The 25,768-nt window shown below is 39.7% G+C and overlaps 1 protein-coding gene across 10 annotated transcripts in view; it reads right to left on the bottom strand.

Moving 5' to 3' along the window:
- The window catches only part of ZNF462 (zinc finger protein 462), a 153,998-nt gene that overhangs the window by 49,687 nt on the left and 78,543 nt on the right, over positions 1–25,768 (bottom strand). For 8 of the 10 annotated variants that reach the window (XM_063696656.1, XM_063696657.1, XM_031014640.3 and 5 more), the window contains one exon: positions 24,861–25,052. In XM_063696656.1, the coding sequence (XP_063552726.1) occupies positions 24,861–25,052 (192 nt within the window). Of the gene's footprint in view, positions 1–23,203; positions 24,100–24,860; positions 25,053–25,768 lie in introns of those variants that run through there. The other 2 variants (XM_055351778.2, XM_031014643.3) reach the window with 1 other exon arrangement.

Below are 25,768 nucleotides of genomic sequence, written 5' to 3'. Positions count from 1 at the left end.
ATGCCACTTCCATGAGGCACCTAGAGCAGTCAAACCCATACAGACAGACAGTAGAATGGTGGTTGCCAGGGGCTGTGGGTAGAAGGAAGTGGAGAGTTGTTGTTCTATGGATATAGAGTTTCAGTCATGTAAGATGAAAGAGTTCTAGCGATCTGCTGTATAACAATGTGTATACAGTTAACAATACTATCCTATATACTTAGAAATTTGTTAAGAGGGTAAATTCCCATGTTATATGTTTTTTACTGCAGTCATTTTTTTAGGTGCCTTTAGACAAGATAATCTGTTAGGTTCTTTACAAACTTCACAAACTTTAATTATCACCATAAATACTTAATGATGGTACTTAAGAAAATATCCATTAGATTGAATTTGTGGACAGCCGTGCTATACAGGCACACAAGGCATTGTTCCTGTCAATCTGAAATGACAACCAAGCAGGTAATGTCAGCTCCACAGGAGCAAGGGTTCATGCTGTCTTTTTCGCTGATGTATCTCAATTGCTTAGAATTGCCTGGAAAGGTACTTAAGAAAATGTTTCCTGGATTAAACTTGTGGACAACTTTGTTAAGTCCAGATACATATATATTGTTTTAAGTTATTAAAACAGTGTGTAACACAGAGCTATCAAGATGATTCACAGACTCAAGAAGTCTGCTGATTTAAAAAATTCTTCTCGGTTCTATCCGAATTCCTTTGTACCTTGATTTAATTCCCATTCTCAAAATACCTGTTTCTCAAGTGCTGTTAACACTGAGCAGAATTTGGTATCCAGAGAAACAATAAAAACCACAAATCACCAATGCAACTTTCCAAGTATTTCCTCTGAAGAGCCTCAAAAATGTTCTTTATCTATGGGCTATTCCAAAAGAAAATTATGTTCGAAACTAAGCTTTAGAATACAAACCATTTCCATTCCATAGTGTCTAACGGGGAACATACGCCTCTAAAGGCAGTCACATTATTTTATTTCCTTCTTTTGATTATGCCTTGAAAATCTCCAGGCCAAGGACTCTGGCACCTCCTTGTCTACTGTCATCAGTGGAGCTCTCTGGCCTGGACGCACAAGATTATGATACAATGGCCAGGGGGACAATGGATGCTGGATGACTATATATAGGAATTCTGGACTCTGTTGTCATGGAGGCAAACGGAAAAACAAACGCCTAATCCTGAAAATAAGGTTGAGGCCAAACTTGAAGGAAACACACACTGAAAACTTCCTGTCATTCTGATGAGTAAAAACAAAACCTTGAAATATGATCAGGGAATAGATTGAGAAAACAAAACAGAACAAAATATTAGCCTGCAAAATGATACAAACATGGCAAAAAATGGGCAATCTTTCTCTTTTTTGAGATCTAGTTTCCCATCATACTTACATTCATTGAAAAGGTTTCTCAAAGGCCTTATTTTGTGTGAAGCCTCATGTTTTTTCTTTATATTTTTGAGAAATCCAGGCAGGTCTGACCTGAGGCCAAGGAGGATTCCTGGACTTTTCAGTTCACTAGATCGTATACTTGGGAACATATTCATTCGTCTTTCTATATTTTTTGTCAATGACATCACCATTCATTCACCCAGTCAATGAAATCAGAATAAATCCTTGATTCATTTCTCTCTTTCATTCCACACATTCAATGAGTCAAAAGCTCTGTTGGTTCAGCCTCCTGAGAAACTCTATCTCTGTGATCCACTCACTAGCCCACTGCCATGGCTTTTGTTCAGGCCCTCGTGGTTGCTGTGTGAACTTCTACTGCAACATGTTCCTAACTGGCATTCCATTTTCCAGTTTCTTCTCCCCCTATGATTCCTTTCTTTTCTAAAATGCAAATGTGATCATGATACTCACTTTCTTACAGAAAAAAGTCCAAACTCTGAACCATGGGGCTCACACTCTCCTTCATCTTTCCAGGCCGATCCTCACTCCCATGCCCACACTGTTTCCATGCTGTGCTTAATGCCAGTCACATACAGGGCTTCTAATATTCACTTTTTATGCCTTTTCCCCCTGCATTGTTGTACATTCTTGCAATATCCTTCTTATACTTTTCAGTCTGACAAACTCTTACTCATCTTTCAAAACTGAACTCAGTCCAAATCTGCCATCACCATGAAGATTTTCCTTGACACTTCTAGATACACATATTAAATTCCCCCCTTAGACTCCCCTACTACTACATATCATGCTGTATTAAGGTTAATTTATTTTGCCCCTACGAGACTATGATCTCTTTGAAATTAGGCCATCCATCCATCTATCCATTCATGTATCCATGTGTGCATCCATCCATCTATCTATAATTGTTTTAAGTCGACGTACCCCAGAACTTAGTCCAGTGGCTGGCCTAAAGCAAGTGCTCAACAAACATGCTACAAACATCCAAAAAAAAAAAAAAAAAAAAAGAGTACAAACTGAAAATACTGTTCTGGAAAACCCAGATTTAAAAAGAAAATGCAACTGACCAAATGCTACTCTCTCTTTGGATACTGAGGTTTAAGAGTCTTCCCACTGAAACACTGAACCATGTTTGCTGAAATAAGCCTGGGTCTTTTTTAATTACATGGACAATGGCTTCTGAACATTTAAGAACTTGAATGCAATGTAATTCAGAATCCATGGCTGTCTCAAGAAACCAAAGGCATTAATTTCTAGTCTTGCCCCTAAATCAGCTATAAGCCAAAACTCAAAACACATGCTATCAGCACATCTGGAAGCCACTTGAGATTATTCAGTATGCAGCTCTCTATCCCTCATTTTTTTCACCCATCAGTAGGCATCGATGTTTGTGAGATGCTCAGGTGTAATGGGTACCATGTATTTAAATGCATCATAGCTTTTTGATAAACAATCAACACCTGAGACCATACAAATAGAGCCCTTTGCAATCTGTGAAAAGGTATTCATGGATTACCTTCAGGTGTTTAGAACTATATTTTCACTGTATACACTGTTTTACCTATTTTCCTCCATTAGAAATGCACTCATCCCAGATATGTAGCATACAGACTATCCATTTTGCCCAAAGACTTGTAGTGGCTCAGAAAAGCAGATATGGGTTTATGTTGCCCAGGTAACCAATGAAGAAACAGAAGCATAACTTGGGGATCCTGAATGCCCAGTCCCAAAAATGTGTGTGTTTGTTTTTTCTGCCACTGTAGCTATTCCTTCTTCATTAAACAGTATTTGTAATTCAAAGTGTGTGTTCTTAAAAACCCTCCTTGAAACAGGCAGGAAAGTTGCAGGGAAATGAATGTGTGGTGAAGGATCCTTTTTCTAATGTTTTTTGGAGGAAACTCTGGGTGGCATCTGCCATTGTTAATTGAGAAGCTCTCACAATACCGAATGCATAATTCACCTGTGACTCTTTTGAATTGTGTGATGAGGAAGTAAGGTTTCCTGCTGTTCGTTTAGATCATATAGATGTCTTTACCACACTGAAAAAATCCAACAAAAAGTGTTGAGCACAAAAGCCTCTTTATATAAATGACTTGGCCTCAACCGTAGACAGCTTGTGAGCAACCTCAGATGGTATTTAGAGCTCACAGGCCGTGGGCAAGGCCACAGTGCTTCCTCCTCAAGACCTGACTGGAGGTAAGATGCCTACTGACTTCAAGGAGTTGGTCACAATTGATGGCTTGCTATGAACAGTGCTGTGAGAGCCCGGAGGGAACAACTGTGGAGATTTCTTAAAAGATTCGATAATCAAGAGGAAAGAGCACATCTGGGTATAAGCATATATATATTTAGATACACGTAGAGCTCTAAGTGATGCTACACGGAAATCAGGTGAGAAAGGCTATGGTTGATCAAGAACAAGAATGAGCAGCCACATTTCAAAGCACAGAGCTCTTCTAAAATTGTCCCCGAGCGGGAGTCTCTGAGCCAACAAACCCAGTGGGTTTCTTAACCCTTTTTTTCTTTTATTTTCACCTATTTCCATGCAGTGTAAGAAAATCCTCGCTCTAGGTTAAGCTATATTTTTAATCACCGTTAAAGCAATAGGTTGTTCCCTTAGGATAGCTCCTACACCCACTCCAAACTCACCCCACAGAAATGCTGCCCAGTGATGCTGGATTCAGGTGTAGGGTATTAAATTTCCAAGAAGCTGGAGGGATCAGGTAGTGAGATCCAGGTTCACCTTTCACTGTCTTAGCCAGCTCTGTCTAGCATCTGTGTCAGGTGTTTTTTATAAAGTCTCTTGTTGCCCTTCACCATGACCTTATGAGAATTATTACTTCCCATTATATAGATGGCAAAACCCAGCAACAACTGGAAAACAGACAACTTTTCAGCTCCCAGAGTGTTGAGGAGCCTCCTTCTAGGTCTGCAGCAACTTTTAACCCAACACACCTCTGTGTCCTCATTTGTCAAGTGGAGAAGATAACATTGGCAACTTCATAGGGTGCTCTGGAGATTATATAAGACCAATATGTGAAGTCCAGTGACTGGCACATAGTGAGTGCTTCCAAGGGCCTCAGTTCCACAGCAATGAAGTCTGCATTATATCAATTCTGCACCAAGTAAGTGTTTATGGAGTGTGTTCTATGGATGGAAGCATTTGGACTCCTTTACTGGACTGCAGAATCAAGTGGAACAGGGATCTCTGACACGGCTGTAAAATATGTAGTATTCACCCCAGCTCTAGGCACATAGTAGCTGCTTGGAGGCTACTTCTTGACTGACCAGTTCTGGCAGAGCCAAATGCACTGCTACTTATGGCAGCAACTTGTCCAGTGATTTTGTAGGGGGAGATGGCTGAGTGGGGAGGGGATTGATTGTGGGACTTGGATTCAGCTCAAAGGCAGGGCTCAACCTGAGTAATACCACAGACAGAATGATTCACTCCTATTTTGTTAGTTAACAATGCACATGGAATGGTCACAAATCAACTTGCTTCAAAAAGTCATCTCAGGGCAAATTCAATTCCCAAACTGGACAGGCTTTCCTGGCAATGATTCTGGGGTCTATTTCCTTTTCAATATTCTTCAAGATTACCTGCAGCTTTGAGCAAGGTTCTTGGCATCCAATTGATAGGCTTGGCCTCAATCATTCCTGTCATCAATGATGCCCTCCCCAACCACCTTACCTGACACTCCAACTCCCATCCTTTCTACCCTTCACCATGGCTTGCTTTCTCTTGATAGCACTTCTTGCCACATCATCTACAGTGGATGTATTGGTTGACTGTCTGGTTCTCCCTGCTACCCACGAGGAATGTTATCGCGAATTTCTTAGTGTGCATGGATGTTTGGATTTTATTTCATGATTGATAAGGACATCTCAGCTTCCTTGGGAACTTCTGGCTCAGCTAAATATGGGTTACTCTTTAGGGGTGTTTGCCTCCTACTCATTTTGAGAAATCTTAGGCTCTGTGCTGAGAGGTGCTTTCTTCCCACTATAGATCTACAAAATAATGTGAAGAGAAAATAAGTGGAGAAAGGGATTCCAGGAAGAAGGAATAGCAAGGGCTAAACTGTGAGAAAATAGGACCCTTTTAAAGACAGGGTATTCAGTGCAGCTACAGCGCAAGGGAAGAAGTGGTGAGGAATGATCCCAGTGAGAAATGCAGGGCCCAATGAACAGCTTTCCATGCTGAGCTCAGAATTTATTCTGAGGGCAACGTAGACAGCCACGGAAGGGTTTTAAGCAGGGAGCAGGTGAGATAGTGGCCTCCCAGTTTTACCTTTACTGTGTCTGTAAATTGTACCCACAGTCCTGACCTCTCAGATGGGAAAGGAGGCTTGGTAGAAATGCATTCCCACTGTGAGAAAAACCAACTGGCAGCACATTCCCTAGTGATGATGGAATATCATCAGCACCCCATGATTCCATACTTTGTTTTGTTAAGTAGAAAACACCATCTTTTCTTCTCGGGATTTTACTAGCAGGTTAGAATTGTTCATCTGAAGTGTTCATCTAACTGTTTCTATTGAACTCAGTATACTCACATCTCAAATGGACTATGGCCCTACCTATGGGAAGGAAAGAAAGGAACTTAGTAGGCTACCTTCTCTGCTCCCTACCAACCCTTCATGTGCAAAAATTAACAATAATGTAGAACAGGTGACCAAGTGCTTTATCCATGTGCTGCAAACCACAGTGTGTAATCATCAGCCACCCTTTGCTCTATTTCCTGAATACACACTCTCAGCAACATCCAAAATATTTCTAGATCTGCATTTTACTCTTAGTTTTAACATCCATGTGTCAACTCAGATGCTTAATACATATTTCTTAGATTCATTTAGACAACACCGTGATCAAAATATTATTTTGCAAAATGATGCAATATTCTTCTGGATGTCTTAGCTTTTTATAAATGGTTTGATTACTCATGACATATATTATATGTACTATACAGGCATATGCTTTATTGCACTACAAAATATTACATTTTTTTCAAGTTGAAGGTTTAACTCGAATAAGTCTATTGACACCATTCTTCCAGCAACAGGTACTCATTTCCTGTGTCCGTGTCATGCAATATTCTGTAATATTTCAAATGTTATTATAATTTCTGTTACAGTGATGTGTGATCTTTGATGTTAATATTTTAACTGTTTTGTGGTGTCATGAACCATGCCTATGTAAGATGCAAACTTAATCAATAAATGTGTGTGTTCTGACTGCTCTACTGACCAGCCATTTCCCCCATCTGTTTCCCTCTCCTTGGACCTCCCTATTCCCTGAGCCACAACAATATTGAAATTAGGCCAATGACTAACCCTAGTAGAATGGCCTCTAAGTGTTCAAGTGAAAGAAAAAGTCACACGTCTCTCGCCTTAAATCAAAAGCTAGGAATGATTAAGCTTAGTGAGGAAGGCATGCTGAAAGCTGAGACACGATGAAAACCAGGCCTCTTGTGCCAAACAGTTAGTCAAGCTGTGAATGCAAAGGAAAAGTTCTTGAGGAAAATTAAAAGTGCTACTCCAGTGAACACATGAATAATAAGAAAGCAAAACATCCTTATTGCTGATTATGGAGAAAGTTGTAGTAGCCTGGATAGAAGATCAAATCAGCCACGACATTCTCTTAAGCCAAAGCCTAATCCAAAGCAAGGCCCTAATTATCTTCAATTCTGTGAAGGCTAAGAGAGGTGACAGAGCTGGAGAAGAAATGTCTGAAGCTAGCAGAGGTTGGTTTATAAGGTTTCAGAAAAGAAGCTGTCTTCAAAGCAGAAAAGTGCAAGGTGAAGCAGCAAGTGCTGACGTAGAAGCTGCAGCAGATTATCCAGAAGATATAGCTAAGAGAAGGGATGAAGCCGGCTCCACTAAACAACAGATTTTCAACGTACGCCCCACAGACTTTTATTGGAAGAAGATTCCATCTAGGACTTTCACAGCTAAGGGGAAGTTAATAACTGGCTTCAAAGCTCCGAAGGACAGGCTGACACTCTTGGTACAGACTAATGCAGCTGGTGACTTTATGTTGACAGCAGTGCTTTTCCCATTCAAAAAATCCTTTAAAATTATGCTAATTGTACTCTGTGCTCTATAAATGGAACAACAAAGCCTGGATGATAGCACATCTGTTTACAGCATGGTTTACTAAATATTTGAAGCTCACTGTTGGGACTTACTACTCAGATAAAAAAGATTCCTTTCAAAATGTTACTACTCATTGGCAATGAACTTCATCACCCTAGAGCTCTGATGAAGATATACAAGGAGATTAATGTTGTTTTCATGCCTGCTAACACAACATCCTCTCTGTAGCCCATGGATCAAGGAGTAATTTCCATTTCAAGTGTTATTATTTAAGAAATACAGGTTAATAAGGATTCAGTAGCCATAGATAGTGATTCTTCTGATGAATTCTTCTGACTTAGGCAAAGTAAAATAAAACACTTTTGGAAAGGAATCACCATTCTAGATGACATTAAGAACATCTGCGATTCATGGGAGGACGTCAAAATATCAACATTAGCAGGAGTGTCGAAGAAGTTGATTCCAACTCTCATGGATGACTTTGAGGGGTTTAAGACTGTGGTGAAGGAAGTAACTGCAGATGTGGTACGAACACCAAGAGAACCAGAATTAGAAGTAGAGTCTGGAGAGGTGACTGATTCTCATGATAAAATCTCGTGATAAAACTTGCAAAGATAAGGAGTTGCTTCTTATAGAGGAACAAAGAAAGTGGTTTCTTGAGGTGAAGACTACTTTTGATGAAGATGTTGTGAACACTGTTGAAATGACTACACAGGATTTAGCATATTTCATAAACTTAGCTGATAAAGTAGTGGCAGGGTTTGAGAATACTGACTCTAATTTTGAAGGAAGTTCTACTGTGGGTAAAATGCTATCAAATAGCACTGCAACAGCACTGCACGCTGCAGATAAATCTTTTGTGAAAGGAAGAGTCAATCAATGTGGCAAACTTCATTGTTGTTTTACTTTAAGAAACTGACACAGCTACTCCCAATCCTCAGCAACCACCACCCTGATCAGTCAGCAGCCACCAACATCAAGGCAAAAATCCTTCATTAGCAAAGAGATTATGAGTCACTGAAAGCTCAGATAATCATTAGCATTTTTTAGCAATAAATCATTTTTAATTAAGAATGTACATTTTTTAGACATAATGCTATTGTATACTTAGTAAACTACAGTATAGTGTAAATGTGACTTTTATGTGTACTGGGAAACCAAAAGATTTGTATGACTTGTATATTGCAATATTTGCTTTACTGAGGTGGTCTGGAACCAAACCCGCAACATCTCCAAGGTATTCCTGTGTGTTAGATATCTGATAGATACAAAGATAATCAGATCTCATATTTCAAGAGCTCTCAGGTTGTTAGGGGAGATTACAGCAACACACACTAAGATGAGTGAGTGCTCAAACAATCAAACAAATGCCCATGAGTCCATTATCTGTTGTTAGTAGCGTGGCCAGAAGACAGTGGGGCTCTGGAGTCAGAAAAGCATTCAAATCTTGATTTACTACTTTACTACCATGACTATTTACAGGACACAACAAATTTTCATTTTACATTTACAGGACATCTACTCTAGGAAGGAAGCAGCCTTATATTCATTGTTCAGAATAAAAAAATAACAAAAACCCTGCTCCTAAAGAGCTCCCTCCTGGTAATATTATGGAGTCAGCAGACTGAACTACATGTTCTTAAGAGAGGTAGGGCACAGCATTGAGGGATTTCAGAGGAAGAGTTGACTCACATCTCGGGAGATCACTGTTGCATCACAGAAATGAAGGAATTTGCAAGTGGCTTTGAAAGACAGGTAGTACCTGGGCATGTGGAGATGAAGGAAAGGGGACATAACATGAACAAAGGCAAAAGGGTAAGGAGAGAGATGCTCATTCCAGTTAGGCTAGAATATAGGGAGAATGAGGCAGCTGATGGAAAGAGAAAAGGCTGGGTATAAACATGGAGAATACTGACTGAGTTTTTTTTTTTTTTTTTCCTCTTTTAAACAGGCTGATATGGTTTGGTTCTGTGTCCCCACCCAAATCTCATCTCTAATTGTAATCCCCACGTGTCAAGGAAGGGACCTTGTGGGAGGTGACTAGATCATGGGGGCAGTTTCCTCCATGCTATTCTTGTGACAGTAAGTGAGTTATCACAAGATCTGATGGTTTAGAAGTATGGCACATCCCCCCCCACTCTCTTTCTCTCTCCTGCCACCATATAAGATGTGCCTTGCTCCCCCTTTGCCTTCCACCTTGATTGTAAGTTTCCTGAGGCCTCCCTAGCCATCTAGAACTGTGAGTCAATTAAACCTCGTTTCTTTATAAATTACGCAGTCTCAGGTAGTTCTTTATAGCAATGTGAAAACGGACTAATACACAGGCCATGCAGAGCTGTTAAAGACCTCTGAATAGGAGGATGATTTGAACTCTTAACCTTGCTTAGAATAGAATGAATGGAGGACTTTGCAGGTGGGATAAACACGGTAATTAGTGGCTTAAGTAAGAGATGAGGATGGGAAGGAGGGAGATGGATGTGAGAAGAATTAAGGAAATATAAACATCAGGACTAAGCAGACAACAAATGACTGGCTGATGGAACGTGGGTCCAACAAGACTTGGAGTGGCAGAGGATATTAGCTAGGTCCCAAGGGCTCTGACAAAGGGACAAGTTTAGTGGGAAATTAATGAGTTCCATTTTAGAACCTTTGAAACGAAGGTTGAATGAGACCCGTAGGTGGAGAAGGTAGGGAGCAGTTAGAACAGAGGGTCTCAGACTTAACATGAGAGGTTAGCACTGGAAGTATTGGTGGCATCAGAAGAGGGCAAGTTGACTTCATATATTTGTAAAGAGAGAAAGAGAGTGCAAAGAGAACTGAGGACAAGAACCAAGTACATGTAAGGGGAGCAGGAGAAACATGGCAAAAACAAGGTAAAGGGAAGGCATCATCAGAGAGGCTGGAGGAGAGCCTGAAACACATAGCAGGACCAAAACCAAGGGAAGAGAATTTCCCCAGGAGGAAGGTCAGCAGTTTTAAATGCCACAGACAAAAAAAGAAGGATGAGGCAAGAGCAGAGGCCGTGACCTTGTTTGTCTGAAGTCATTGATGATCCTTGTGAAAGCTATTTCATTATAGTCAGGGATCAAGGTCATGCTGCAAGGAATTCCAGAGAGAGGGAGGGGGAGCCAAGGAGGCAGCAGGTGTAAACAGCAAGAAGGAATGACTCCTTCCCAGAGAAAATGCCACTGCAGTTAGCCTGTATTAGATCACTTCATGAAAGTGGTTTCAATAAAATGCTGAAGGCAGAACACTGAGTCTAGCAGTTTACGAAAAGCAAAGAGTGAGTGGTGAGAAAGTAGAAGTTGGGATTATTGGTTTTTTCCTTCCAAGAGATTTGGAAGATAAGATTGCAGAAGGTCACATCCAAGAATGGTGTTAATATTTCAAACACAGAGCACTTTCCTGGGGCTCACGTATAACCTTTTTAAGATTTGCCTGGGGAAAAACAGTACATCTAAGAACTGAGGCTTAGGGAAGCAGTGGCACAGTAAACAGACTTTGGAGTCAGGCTGATGTGCCCCCTAACCTCAACTCTGCTGGATTTAACTATGACCCAGGGCACACCACTTAACTTGCTTAAGCCTATTTTCCTCCTTCCTAAACAGCAAGGAGCTAGTCATGGAAGTTCCTGTCTCATGGGATTGTTGTATGGCTTAAATGAAATGAAACAATGTTTACAAAGTACTCAATCAGTAGATATGCAATAAGTGATAGTTATCATTAATTAAAAATGATCATCGATTAATGTCAGTAATAATTATAGTAATGATGTCTAACACTGGGACTCATCAATGCATTCCACTAGCCCATTAGAGTATCAAGTGCTAAGGAGTTTCTTATTTGGGTGGTTCCAACTAAGCCCTGAAGTTCAGATAAATTTATATCAACAAGGCTCCAGATTAAGCACCACCTTCCAAACACTGAATTGTCTTAGGCTCCCAAGAAAGCTCATGATGTAAGGAAACTTCATTCAGCTTGAGGCTAGATGTGAAATTTTTTCCTCTTTTACTTAAACCCATTCTATGGTTGATTAAAAAGGATCATAAATTGACAAAAAATTTGCTTCTACTATAGTATTTTAATAATAGCTACTATTTCTATAGTAACTTAGAATATGAAAGTACTTCCATTGTGTTATCTCATTTGATCCTTGAAATAACCCCATAAAGTCGGCATCATTATTTTGCATATTAGAAACTCCAAGGCTCAGAGAGGGTAAATGCTTTATTTAACTAAGGACATGCATGTGTGATAGGGAGCTAGACAGGACCTCTACCTAAGGCTGCACATTTCATTAACAGCAATGTGAATGGTACTTCCTGGACTTGAGCCTGCAGCAGCCTTCAAGCCAAATCTCAAACTCGTGGTTCCAACATCTCCAGTGTGATCTGTACACCATTAAGTAAAGATGATCTATACGGAGAAGTGGGCTCAAAAAGATCATTTGCCCCTAATGTTCACTAGCTCCAGTTGGGTGAAAGTGATCCCTCCTGGTATGTGCTCAATCAAAATGAGCCCAGCAATACACTGAAAGAGTCACACTTGATGCCGGTACAGCACCACGACTCCAAAATTCCACTGGAAAAAAAAAAAAAACAACAACAACACTGTTATGACTTGGAGAAGAGGTTCCATGGAACATTTGGATGCTTCCCCAGGGTGAGAGTGCCGGATTGGGGCTGAGGCAAGCAAGAAGGCCTGGGGTGGAACTTGGACAGGCTTATGGTACCCTCAAATGTTGCAGATCCGTTGCTGTCAACAACCCTCCTTCCCCTTTTGGATACAGGAAGCCCAGGAGCACAGTGAAAGCTGCTCTGCCTGGGCTAGTGCTGTGCAACTGGGCTGCTCTCAGTACTTTGTTAACAGTGGCTTTATATGGCCTGTCCCAGTAGAGTCACCTCTGTTCATTGGGATTATGATAATTAATATAAAAACAACCACCAATGTGTGCAGCACAGTATAGTTTTGAAAGCTTCTTTCTTACCCTTGTTTTTGCTTTCTCTCAATTTGGAAACAGATAATAAATAAATAAATAAATCTTAAACCTACACTTGCACAGCATTACTTCTCCGACCTCAAGTTCTCTAACTCTTATTCTGCTCTTGGCAACACATAGTGGGTGATATCTATTTACTCAACGTTCTCTCCTAGGCATGCCGTGATTTAGAAAATACCCCAAAAAATCAGAAGAGAAAGAAGTACAGTGAAAAGTACTATGTACCTTTTTGTTAAGTTATAGGGGTAGAGGCACATAATAATGAAGCTATTCAAAAAGTAACTAAAAAGCTTTCATTTTAAAACAGAAAAAGCAAATCTTATCAATATTTTACTTAAACCTTGAACTTAAAATTTTTTTTTTTTTTCTTTTTTTTTTTTGAGATGGAGTTTCACTCTGTTGCCCAGGCTGGAGTGCAGTGGTGTGATCTCGGCTCACTGCAACCTCTGTCTCCTGGGTTCAAGCAATTCTCCCACCTCAGCCTCCGGAGTAGCTGGAATTACAGGCGCTCGCCATCAAGCCTGGCTAATTTTTGTATTTTTAGTAGAGATGGGGTTTCACTATGTTGGCCAGGCTGGTCTTGAACTCCTGACTTCAGGCAATCCGCCTGCCCTGGCCTCCCAAAGTGCTGGGATTACAGGTGCGAGCCACCACGCCTGGCCTGAACTTAATTTTTTAAAGAGTTATTGTTTTCCAGACTTCTGTTATGGAGATGACATAGCTAAGATGCAACAGTATACTGTAACCATATTAGCAAAAATGATCTTATTTTATTGTTCATAGAACAACACACAGAACTGATCAATTTTAATGTGCTAATAGGGAACTGCACTTACACTTCACTGTCTGCCTGTGGTTTAGTTATGACAATTATTATGTTTCTTCTAATAGACATATTGATGGCATTACTCTTGCTTACATGCAAGGTAGATGTGAATTTCCTCATCTTTCCTTCTCTGTATCCCTAATTAAAAACTTACCCATGGGCAAAATTTTAAAATACTATAAAATCAGAGTAACAATAAAATCACAACTCACAAGGACAATAATTTGTGATTGCCACAGCTACTAACCACACAGCTGCTCACTCCATTTAGTTTGGGACAAGTAAGATAGACTGCAGATATTTGCAACTTCTAGCACATTGGTTGTGGCTCTATTCCTGTCTCTTTCACTTAAGAAAATACCCTGAAATACTTAGGTGTAAACTGACATTACATAGGGGTAAGTCTGACTCAGCTCAAATTTATTTTGAAAAGTAAATTGGATTTGTGATTAACAAAGATATCCTGGAAAACAGATTGGAAAAGATGGAGGTTAGAATCAGAAAGACTGGCTAACATCAGAGGAAGGGCAGGAGTGAAGGTTATTCAGGGTTGGAGTCTGGCAAGTTGGAAACCAGAGGACAAGCGGACGAGAGAAACCAGGATGCCGGAGAAAGCCCCTTTGAAATGGCTAACCCTCTGGTCAGGTCTAGGTTGGATGGGGAAGGAGATCCACCCACAGTGGTCAGAGTAAAGGCAAATTTGAGGTGCTGGAGACGGAGCTGTTATGGTGAATTTGGCCACAGGTGGGCAGCTGGAGGACAGTCAGGAAGGAGACAAATTTCCCTAGCTAAGGCGACTGAAGTGTCTGTTGAGTTATTACCATTGAGTCTAGTCTATTGTAATTCCAGAGCATGAAGATTACATTTGGATTGGAAAGCAAGGCTGTGAGCCAGTCACCGAGTTCATACAGGAAGACAAAAGAATACTCCAAAAGAGAGGAAGAAAATAAGCAGGAAGCAGGCATTTGAAAAAGGATCATTAAACAAAGGAAGTAGAAGTACTCTGAAGAGGTGGCAGAAAGTAAGGAAGGTACCCACTTGTCTCCCTGGCTGCTTGGAAAAAAAGGAATTGGTTGCTTCATTTGCAGAAAGTTGAAAGGGCTATGGTGTTGCCACTGGGGTGGGAGGAAGGGAGAAGTAAGTTAACTCAAGGACAAGGGAATGATCCATGAAAAGTGCAGTAACATGGGATGGCACATCTTGCTATACACACAGCCAGATTCCATTGGCTTTTTCCAGATTCCCAGGCTTGTTCACACATAAATTGTTCTCTTGGCTTTCCTTGTGTGTGGTTGCTTTTGCTGTCCTAATTCAAAACAATTTAAGAAATATCTATTGAATGGCCTACCCAGTGCTAGGGCTCTAGAAATGAATAGGAAATGGTCCCTGACCTCGGAGAGCACACAGTTTAGCTGGAGACACAGGTAAGGTAGCTAATAATTATAAGAATATTTGGCAAGTCCAGGAATGGAAATAAATGCCAAGGGTCATCAGCTACCCAACTTACTTTGTATTTATCTTTTCACAAAGTCTTATTTCTAGCCCGTTACTCTGAACAGTCTAGGCAGTCTGTAATCTTGATTTTTGTCTTTTAAGAACTGTTCGCCAATACTGTAAATGTATTAAGTCTCAAGTAAGTAGTGGGGAAACAGACTCTACTTGAGTAATTTTTGAGGAGGTGAGTGAGCCTTAAGATAAAATTAATGAATTTTTGATTGGCAAAATCTCAAAGGCCTTCTATAACTCTGAGAATCCCACCTTAAATATAATATATATATAATTTATTATACATAAACATATATTTGAAACCTTTAAGTACCCAATATTTATTATTTGAAAAGGAATTATTTTTGAGATATGAATCCTTATATTTCAAAACTATAGTAAGTCATGTGGTGATGGAACCTATATAGCGAGAGCAAAAACACATGAAAGAAAAATGGTTTGTGTAGTACGGTTCAGTTTTGAAGAAAAAAAAAACTAAACTAAATGACAACCTATGTTTGTATACTCATAGAACAAATATCTAGATGACTTCAACATACTGTGAATAGAGATTATACTGGGTAGGGAGAGGCTGGCATGATGGGTGACCCTTACATTTTATTATGTATTGCCATAAAGCTGTTCGTTAGTCACGAGTTGGTATTACTTTTGTCATCAGAAGGTAAAAATTCTATGCAGCCATCTTAAAAGAGGGTGACTACTACCTATGACTGATTTCATTGCACATTCCTTGTTGAAGACCTATTGATGCTAGCTGAATGCACTTATAGCTCAAATGTACCCTGGCGCTTCCAGAGAGGAAGGAATCTTGCTGCTAGTCTTCCCCATTGAGTCTGTTTCTTAATAAATCCAAAGTCCTCTTCCCAGTGTTAAGTACTGCTGTCGTCTGGCTCTACCTCTCCTTCCTTCACTAACCTCACCACACATCCTTTGCTCCAGCCACACTGGATTTTTGCAGTCCCAGGATCCTTTCTCCTGTATCTCTGCTCATGTCTGATACTCCTTCCATCCACCTGTATACATCCACTCACCCTTCAAGTCCAGCTTGAGTACTGCCTCTTCCATGAAGCCCTACATGACTCAATTCCTTCTCCTCTCCAAAGTTATAGCCATTCAAATGCGGATATACAATTTCTCACTTTATTCTATTCTGGTCTTTTAACTTAATATTATCTGTACATCTGTTAACTTAAGCTCCAAATATCAATAAGTAATAAACACTTGTCTTTCATTTCCTGTAGAAGATTCCAGAGCCCACAGACATATAAGCAGCCAAGGCTTCACCACTCTGGATCATTTCTTGTTTATGTGTTTTTGCTACTAGACCCCACTGAGGCACAAAGTTCAAGGGCACAGGCTCTGGAATTGGACAAACCTGTGAATGAAACAGCTCTACCACGTACATGCTTTGTGATGTCTGACTCACCATTTCACTCCTTGTGCCCTTCTCTTTCAAATGAGATTAATCATTTATACCTCCAATTCATTAGACATGTTAAAGCAGATGACATATTTAAGGCAATTGGTAGAATTTTAAAAATTAAGAATTATTTTTCATCACTTGGGAATTGAACAAAGAGACATGCAGAACCCTTATGTAAACCAGAATGGATGACTTTCACACTGGCCAAAGGGGAAAAAAATAACTAGCAGTGCTAAAAATCAACACATAGGTTAAGAGTTTAGAAGGTCCTGCATCTCTTCGATGTGGCTATCATAGCAGCTCTGGTGGAGGACTCACAGTGCATCAAAATAAAAGATGACATAAGAGAGTGACCTGTGCGAGTCATCTAAGAATGTTTTGTGTCCCCATGGAAGCTGAAGAACCTAGCCTTGGAATGACTTCTCCACAAGCAGTGTGCTGGGAAATGAAACTTTAGCTGGGCCCTACATTCTCAGCCAAACACTTCCTTTGGGTTGAACTTGACGACTCGGAAACTATTTGCAAAGTGGAAGAGCCCCAATGGCAGGAACATATCATTTCCTGAGCCTAAACAGAAACGGACTGAATCCAGCAGAGAGCAAGCAGATTCTCCCAGCTGTATACTTGCCCCTCATGTCACTTTTGGCCATTTGCTATTTCACCATTTTTGTTTAATCACCACCACTGGGATTTTTCTGTTGGTTGTTATTTACGGTTAACAAAACATGTTAACAAAAATATGTGTACAACATTTGAACATGCTTTCCTGGGACATACAATCAAAATGTATGTAATTTATTTTTTCAAAAAAATAATTGTAGCTAAAAAGTTATTTCTGGCATCTTATTCTCACTTCCATACTAATTTACTTTTATTTTATTTTATTTTTATATTTTTGTAGAGATGGGATCTTGCTATGTTGCCCATGCTGGTCTTGAACTCGTGGCCTCAAGAAATCCTCTTGCCTCAGCCTCCCAAAGTGTTGGGATTACAGGCACGAGCCACAACACCGGGGCTCTTCACACTTCTAAAAAATTATTTCTTTACATACCCATCTTTCCGAGGACATACCCTCGACTCTAGCAAGGCTGTTGCAGGATTTCTACCTCTAAATCATGGCTCACTCTTGTGACTTCTCCCAACTCAAATATCCTTCCTTCTGCCTATGTAAAATCCTCTCACACAGAACAGAAAGACTGGAGAGACCTATGAGTCATAAGAAGTCTCAAGACAGTTTGAGGGATTTTTATCTCAAGTAAAATTGGGCTAAAATACTAGCTTCAGCTCCAGGGACAGCAAATTTGAAGTGGGCAATGAGAAGACAAGAAAAAATTCTTTATTTTAAAAAATAACTGAGATTAGTTGCTTTAGATGATTCAGCTAATGACTGACATATTTTTCTGCTAAAGAATAAAGTAGATTTCTTCTCTTTTAGATACTTTCCACAAATGAGGTCTGGAAGACTTGAAGTAATCTCCAAGCAGTTCACCCAGAGATGTGAAAGTCAGATGTGGAATTATGAAGCAAACTCCAGTGTTGCTGGGAACTAGTTCTGAATAAGTTTAGTAGTATATGGTTATATTTCTGATGAACAATGTTTTTGTTGGCATGGGAACAGGGAGATGAATTAGTTGACTAAGTTCCCAGGACATGGAAAGCCTATACTTGAAATGTTTTCATCTCTGGCACAAAGGATGATAGCAGCCACAAAACTATGGCTAATTCAAAGTCACAGAAATCACAGGCAGGTTGGTATCTTGGGAAGCATGTATCACATGACCTTTGAGTTCAGAGTGGTGATAATATTGGAGGGTTGCTCTTTGCCACTGAGGCAGAGTCTTAACATTTAATCCCTGTAGATTTCCAGGTAATAACAGAAGATTCGGGGTCTTCAATGCCACTTTGCTCCACTGAAGTTGCAGACCTCTTAAGTCTTTACGGTAGAAATATAGAAACATAGTAAGTGTTAAAATGAACTTTAGGCCACATTTTGATGGAGAAATTCTGATGTCAAAAAGAGAAGGTTAGTTAGTATCTGGTCAGATAATTTTGAGACCAGCAGAACCTATTGAAAATTATAGTCAAGCCATTAAAATTATGTCTTACATCGCATGTGCTATAAACGATGTAAATTTTTGTACTTTACAATTAATTATTCACTTGGGAGTCTCCATTTCATGATTGTCGTTTTTAAAGAAACCACCTCGTTTTTTCTTTTAATCTGATTGCAATTGGAACCTGTGTGGAAGGGCTGATGCCCTAGCAACTAACTGGATCCTCTTAAAGGTTGAATTTTATGTCTGACCTATTTAGAGATCTGAAAAGCTTCTCTTCAAAAATAAAGCATCCCAGATCTTAATTTTTAGTTGTCAAGCATTGCTGCAGCCAAGGTTAAATGAGTTGATAGACTCAACATAATTCTTAGAGAAGGTTTTCCTTTTAAGCTTAAATGTAATTCATGCACAAATATTTTTAAAACTTTATCTAATACCTTACATTTCATATATGAATCTAATAATATATTTAGGTCAAGTTACATTTTTAAGTGACATCTAGGAGTATTCCATATGTTAAATATAAAGGCTCAGAATGACATTTATTAAAGACTGGATTAATCTCATGGGTATTGCTGTAATTATTCCCCCCAATCATCTCATCTATGGCATGGGTTAGTGAAGTATCATTCATGGGCCTTTCCTTTGTTTTTGTACATAAAGTTTTATTGGAACACAGCCATGTCGTTTGTTTACATATTGTCTATGGCTACTTTCACGTTACAATGGCAGAGTTAAGTAGTTGTGACAGAGACTGCATAACCTACAGTGCTGAAAATATTTTCTGTCTGGCCCTTTTTATAGAAAAACATTGCCAATAAGCCGGCACAGAAAGACAAATACTGCACATTCTTATGTCCTATGTAGAAGCTAGAAAAGTTGATCTCATAGAAGTAGCAAGTAGAATAGTGATTACTAGAGACTGGGAAGGGCATTAGGGTGGTAAATAGATACAAAATTATAGCTGGATAGGAGAAACAAGTTCTAGAATTTTACAGCATCTTAAGATAACTAGAATAAACAACAACTGATTGTATATTTAATAACAGTTTAAAGAGCAGACTTTGAATGTTTCCAACACAAAGAAATGATAAATGTTTGAGGTGATGGAAATGCTAATGACCCTAATTTAATCATTACACATCATATGCATGTATCAAATTATCACACTGTATGCTACAAATATGTGTAATTATTATGTGTCAATTTAAATTTTTTTAAAGGAAAAAGTTTGCCAATCTCTAATGTTTAGAAAAACTGAGTCTCACCAAATGAGTCTCTTCTTCTAACCAATATATTGTTTTAAAAGTCTGATGGGAAAAGTTTTCAGGTAGAATAGAAAGCTCTACTCATTGACAAGTTTTGTTGCTCAGTTTATTGCTATATCATCTTTGAATCTGAATTTAACTGCAACCAAACACTGTATATTGACACAGAGAACAAATTAGCCCACTCTAAGATCAATAATTGTGCGCACTTGCTCCAAGAAGCAACTCTGCTAACAGCTGACCATACTAGAAATGTTCATTTCTCTGGCGCCATCATACTTTCTATATCATTCTGAGGGACAGAAGGGTTTATATCCTGTCTCAACCTTCAGCTTCCCACCTATACAGGAGGTCTCATCATGCAGGGAACAATGACAATATTTAAAACGCTCTTTGTCAAGGAAGATCTTTTTATCTTGGCAGAGTAATTGTGTCAGAGAATTAATGTTAGAGCATTCCCTAAGGTTTCATCTTCAGATTGTCTTTTGATCTGCCTCTTAAATGGAAATGAAATAAACTCAGCCTGTGTAATTTGGTTAGTGGAGTTAAAATGTATTTGAGGACCCAGTACAATTAACAGAACTGAAAACTGTGATGCCTCCAAGATACCACTGGTCCATGAAAAGAATAAGTATTTAATAATTACTTACCTAACTGTCCATATTGGAAAATTAGGGGACAGAAAAAATAGCATATCTGCAAGTACTAATACAGCACCAGGAAGAGTAATAAGAGTATGTTTGGGGCCAATGAAAATCAATCCTTAAAGGAAGTGAAAGTCATGGACTAGTAGAGAGAAGCAGACAGGAAAGAAATCCACCTAACCTCTCAGCAGAGCTTACTGAAAGTGAGTAGAAGTACAAAGGAAGACATTAAATGCTTAGGGTAGTAAGTAGAGAGATGGTAGGAATGTCAGTATTTGCTAGTGAAGCCACTGTGCAATGGAGAAAGCATGACTAAATGGTGAACTTTGGATGCAATGCTGAAGACTTTGATATGACAGACAATAAGTACATGTGGTTCCTTGATGAGAAATGTCTTGATAAAAATAGTGTTTGTCAAATATTATTCTAGAGTTTAGAGCAGAAAAACCAATTGAAATTTATTAAAAAATCAGTACAAAAGGAAATTGCCAAGCTCCTTGCAACATTTTTCTATTAATTCATAACATCACAGACTTCTCTTTCGGGAGGACTATGTCAAGTTCTATATTATAAATGGAGGGGTATCACAACCAAGTGTTCTTTGTGTTTTCTCTGGGTTGCTAACTAAGGCACCGGCCAAACACACACAGACACACACACACACACACACACACACACACACACACACAAACAAACAAGCAAAACAAAACTATGTTACCATCATTCACCTTATTCATTTTGTACCTGGTCTGATTTTTGTTTTTGTCCTAAATGCATCGTAGTAACTATTTTCTAAAGCAGGCAATTCCATAGCATAACTGCATAGATAGAAGAAACAAAATAACTTATTAGTCCCCGGGAGAAACTAGAGGGAGGAAAAAGATGGAATGTCACCGCTGGCTTGACTTCTTATAAAACACATAGTTGAATTTTAAGTTACATATCCATTGCCCATGTCCTGTATAGCTTCTCAGACCTAAAACAAATCTCATAGCTAAACTACGCTGTCCTAGTTTCTTTGTTATTTTACAGCTATGCCTATATGTGTATTTTTCTGTACTGAAAGCAGAGACTTGGAAATAGCCAGATAAAAGCTAGTCCTGTGTTGTATATGGCAGGAGAAGGAACACAGTAAACACAAACACAGCAGAGCATTTCCCTTTGTTGACAACCTTATTGTTTCCTCTTAATGCATTGTTTAGAATAGCAATTACATGTCATTGCCCATTATCTTATACACAAAACCAACACCATAGAGCCGTTGCTTTTCTTTCCAACAACTGATCATCATGAATATATAGAGGATTCGTGTGCTGGTGAAACATGTCAACACTGACAGCTCAGAGCCCAAGAGCAGGGCTGAAGCACAGAACAGGTGTGTGGCCACGCAGCTGGAGTGAAATCTCCCCTTTACTTTCTCATTTTTGCTTTCTCCACTTTCCTCCCTCCTCTGGGTTGGGAGGGAGAGCAGCTTAGAAAGAACCTCCCTTTTCAGGCTGTTTCCCTCTGCCAGAGAAGACTGGCTCACTCTCAAGACGGCAAGCATTTGACCACTGCAAATAACAGCAGCACGTCAGCTTGTTTTATTCACATCCCTCACTAGGGAATCAGAAAGCCAAAGACACACTGGTGATTTCCCTGGTTTTATGGATCTTGACTCCCCCCAGGCCTGCAACACATTTTTGGTTGGTGTGTTCACATTGTCCTGGCATCTGCAGTGTGGGAAACCTTAACTGTGAGCCAATAGCCCCACAGCTTCTCTCTATTAAAGTGTGCAATTGGATTTCACATGTGTGTTTCAAACACCATTCAAGGCCTAATTTACAGGCTACTATCTAGCCCCACAGCTGTTTTTCCATCCTGTAGACTTAGCTGTTTCTAGGAATCCACCATCCGGCCCCTTAGCAAAGTCTTCCCACTTTGGGCCCGCCCAGCCACTCTTGGCCATGCAAAACTATACAAAATCTATAGTAAGGATTCAAGAAAATACTTACTGAATGAACAATTATTAACTACTCTTTCCACAGAATTATTCATTCATGTGAATAGCCTTCTTTTTGTTTACCTCATCTAATCAGCTTTTATGTCATCAAATTAAACTAATCGCTGCTGATCCATTGATATCGGTCATTTATATACATTAAAAACAGTACAGGCCCAATGACTTTTGTGTACGGATCACTAAATAGTTACCATACAGAGCTTTCAGTTACTGTGTTCTTTCATAAGGAGAAAAGTAAGAATCCCTTTTATATATTGCAAATTATTTCCCTGTGGCTAAACAAAAACAGACTATCTATGTTATAGAGAGAGCTACTCAACATCACTTTGTCATATTTCTGTGACACCCACTCCTCCCCACAGTCCATCCTCCAGGAATCTGAAATCACTCCACAAATAGATTAGGCCTGAGGCTTAGGGTTATGGTTAGCTCAAATGTAAGCGCTAATAGTATCATCTAAACAGTTGATTTTAAGTTGTCGGAGGGCCAGAAAAATACTATACTCATTTCTGATTCTTCCGTGCATAGTACAGCCCTCAGGAGAGAGTACAGGCTCAAGAATATAACTGAACTCAACTCTTCTTAGTCTATGCAGAGGGTGATGATACACGCAGTGGGTGGGTTTAAAGGATTCCCTTGACCTCTGACTGAGACCCACCTTTCAAGGAAGACAGACAAAGGAAAAAGAAGGTATGACATTTAGAAAAATGTCCCAGCAAAAGCCTTTGCTAGCAATGGCACTGAGATGAATCTGTTTCATCCAAACAGCTCCACAAATGTAGCTTCCATGTCAGATGAAAACAATTAATTAAAAATCACATTAATACAGATCTTACAATTTGAGTCAAGTTAGATTTTGCCCTTCTGGTTGCAATATACCAACCTTTCCTGGTGAATAGAAGATTTCAGGTGAAAAGGCGACATTTTCTTTACCCTTCCACAGGTACTCTCACCCAGCCCTAGACGTGTGACTCTGAATTTTCCCAGAAGAAAAAAAAAAACACCACAGGCTTCCTTCCCCATTTTAAACTACTACGCAGTAGCTAAGGAGATTGGGTGGTCACTTCATTACAAGTCGTAGCCACCATAACAAGCCTTCTTTGTTAAACAGAAGTCCTTTAAGGCCGGGACACCAGTAAGGAGCTATAGTGTTGAACACTATAAATGATTTGCAAAGGACAGACCACCAAGCTTCAAAAATTTTTTAAAAAGCAGCTTTTCATCTTAGGACTTACCATTTCATTTCCTCCTACAGGTGTCTGCTCACAGACCTCATGAATAGAGATTACTCATTTACTCTTTTGGTAATCTGAGAATTAGACCATGTTGACAAGTTGGGCTGTCAGATCATCAGGTTATCTGAAGAGTCTCTTGTTTTAAACACACACATTAAAAATAACCAAAATTCGTACTTGCTATAAATGGTCCCAAAGGCCAGAATTGCAACCAAAGGATGAAACGTACAGCAATAAAACGGCCTTTTATTAAATTCCTACTATGTGTCAGAGGCTGTATTAGGTATTTTACAGGTGCGTATCTTTTCTCATTAATCTCTGAAGATAATCAGTTGAGGCAGATATCACTATCCAATTTTACATATGGGTACAAGAAGCTAAGATTGCCCAGGGAAACGTGACCATCATCGAGAGAAGTGAGATTCATACCCAAGCTTTTGTTCTGCTTTCTTTCCAGTCCACTAAGCTCCTCCCAAGAATGTAACAGTAGATCTTGGGAGACAGTCATTCGTTGACCTGGGAAGTACTCAAGCTGATGGTAGCTAACTGGCTCCCGCAGAAGGGATTCAAGAATTAGAAGGGGTTGGAAGAGAGCAGGTCTACCTCGAAGAATCTGCAGACTTCCTCTCCTTCTCTTCTAAGCAGCTGATTCTGCAATCATTTGAGGTGAGATGAGAAATCAAGCAGGTCTGCTTCCTGGTCTTATAAAAACAATAAACTATCCCTTTGCTTACTATGCCATATCTGCAGGCCCTAAGGTCTGGACTCTTTCTCTCCCCTACAGCTTTGGTCACACTGCTAGCGAGGAGACCCTCTCCCTGGCTTCCTGTATTTCTTCTGAAACTCCAAAACTAAACAGTAAAACTCTCCTCCCAACTCATGCCTCCTTAGCATCCTTTAGCTGTAAGAAATCCCTATGTCACCCCTAAGGTATCACGTGGCTCAGTCAGACACACTTCCCCACTCATTCACCCTTTGCACTCCTACTCTGAATTTTGTGTCATTAATGTACATACCTGTCTCCCCAAACATTTCACAGAACATATTTTTAGAACAAGACAGGATATAAATAAAAACAAACAAATTGGCCTGGTACTCTATTCGCTTTCTTGCTTGAAACCACAGTGGAACGATCCAAAACTAATCCATCCCACTTGACAGGCTCTTTCCACTAGCAACACTCCAATGAGCGCTGAATTCCATTTTCATCATGGCATCACACAGATGCTCAACAAGTTCATTTTCCCTTCCCACTCCAACTTCCACACCATTTCAACTTTTTCACATTTCTTCCTTCACTTGAACCCATCATGTTTTCACATAAGATTTTCCTCTAAAAAAAATGATTGGCAATGAATCCCAGCCCACCTCAACCCTGAGTGGTTAATTCCAGCTTGGAAGCCCATTTTTACCATTGGAGTCTTCCACTTCTTCAGCCGGGGTAGCTTTTTGGGAGGAGTGGTGGGAGTGTGAGGAGAGGAGACTGACGATCCGTGGCCTGGGGAGGGTCAGGGCTTTTCCGTGGACCTTGAGGGAGTGTTCCTTCAGCTGGCTGATTGTCATGGTGGAGAATGAGCACCAAGAACACTTGTAGGCATGCTCACCTGGAAGAGGATGGTGACAAGAAATAGAACAGGAAAAAGAGGGGAGAAGGGTATAAGGCCAGGGTGGAAACAAGATAACTCAGTTAACTCATGCTAGAGAAGCGCATCTCAAGCTTCATGTTCTATGAACGAACCTCACAGACCAACAACCTGCCACAACCACAGTACTCCTTCGGAGGTGAAACTCTTCCATGAGCTCCAGAATCTAGTGAACTGGTCCTTTTTCATTTTGGGCTCTGCTTACAGGAGTGAAGCTATGAATTAATTCCCCAATAGGAAGTGAAACCCAACTGCCCATGATACCTCCTTTAGAAAAATTTCCAATCCCTTTCCCTCCCTCTCTACACTAGAAATGACCATGTCAGGTTTCATTCAAGGTGGCCTTTTTGTCAGTCCCAGAAAATAACATGCTTAATTATTATTCCAAAGATCTATTAGTGGCTTTTTAATCACAAAGTCATTCAGTGCAAGCTCTGTTGTGCTATTCTATTCTGTACTTCCTTGCTAACCATACACGTTCTCATCCCACATATATATATTTTTGGACCAGTTCATAAACCTCAGCATAGAACTCCATTTCCTTATCTAGTCAATAGCACAGAAATGGGTAAAAATAAGTCATTTCTCTAAGGAAGAGAGCTGTATATGTAAACATGGGGGTTTAGGGGGTACAGTGTGTGTGTTTATCTCCAATATTCTTCAATAAAGACTGCCTC

This window comes from Gorilla gorilla, chromosome 13 (genome assembly GCF_029281585.2).
Source record: "Gorilla gorilla gorilla isolate KB3781 chromosome 13, NHGRI_mGorGor1-v2.1_pri, whole genome shotgun sequence".
Classification (NCBI taxonomy): domain Eukaryota; kingdom Metazoa; phylum Chordata; class Mammalia; order Primates; family Hominidae; genus Gorilla; species Gorilla gorilla.
The sequence above is the reverse complement of the archived record's forward strand: the minus strand, read 5'-3'. Positions and strand labels throughout refer to the sequence as shown.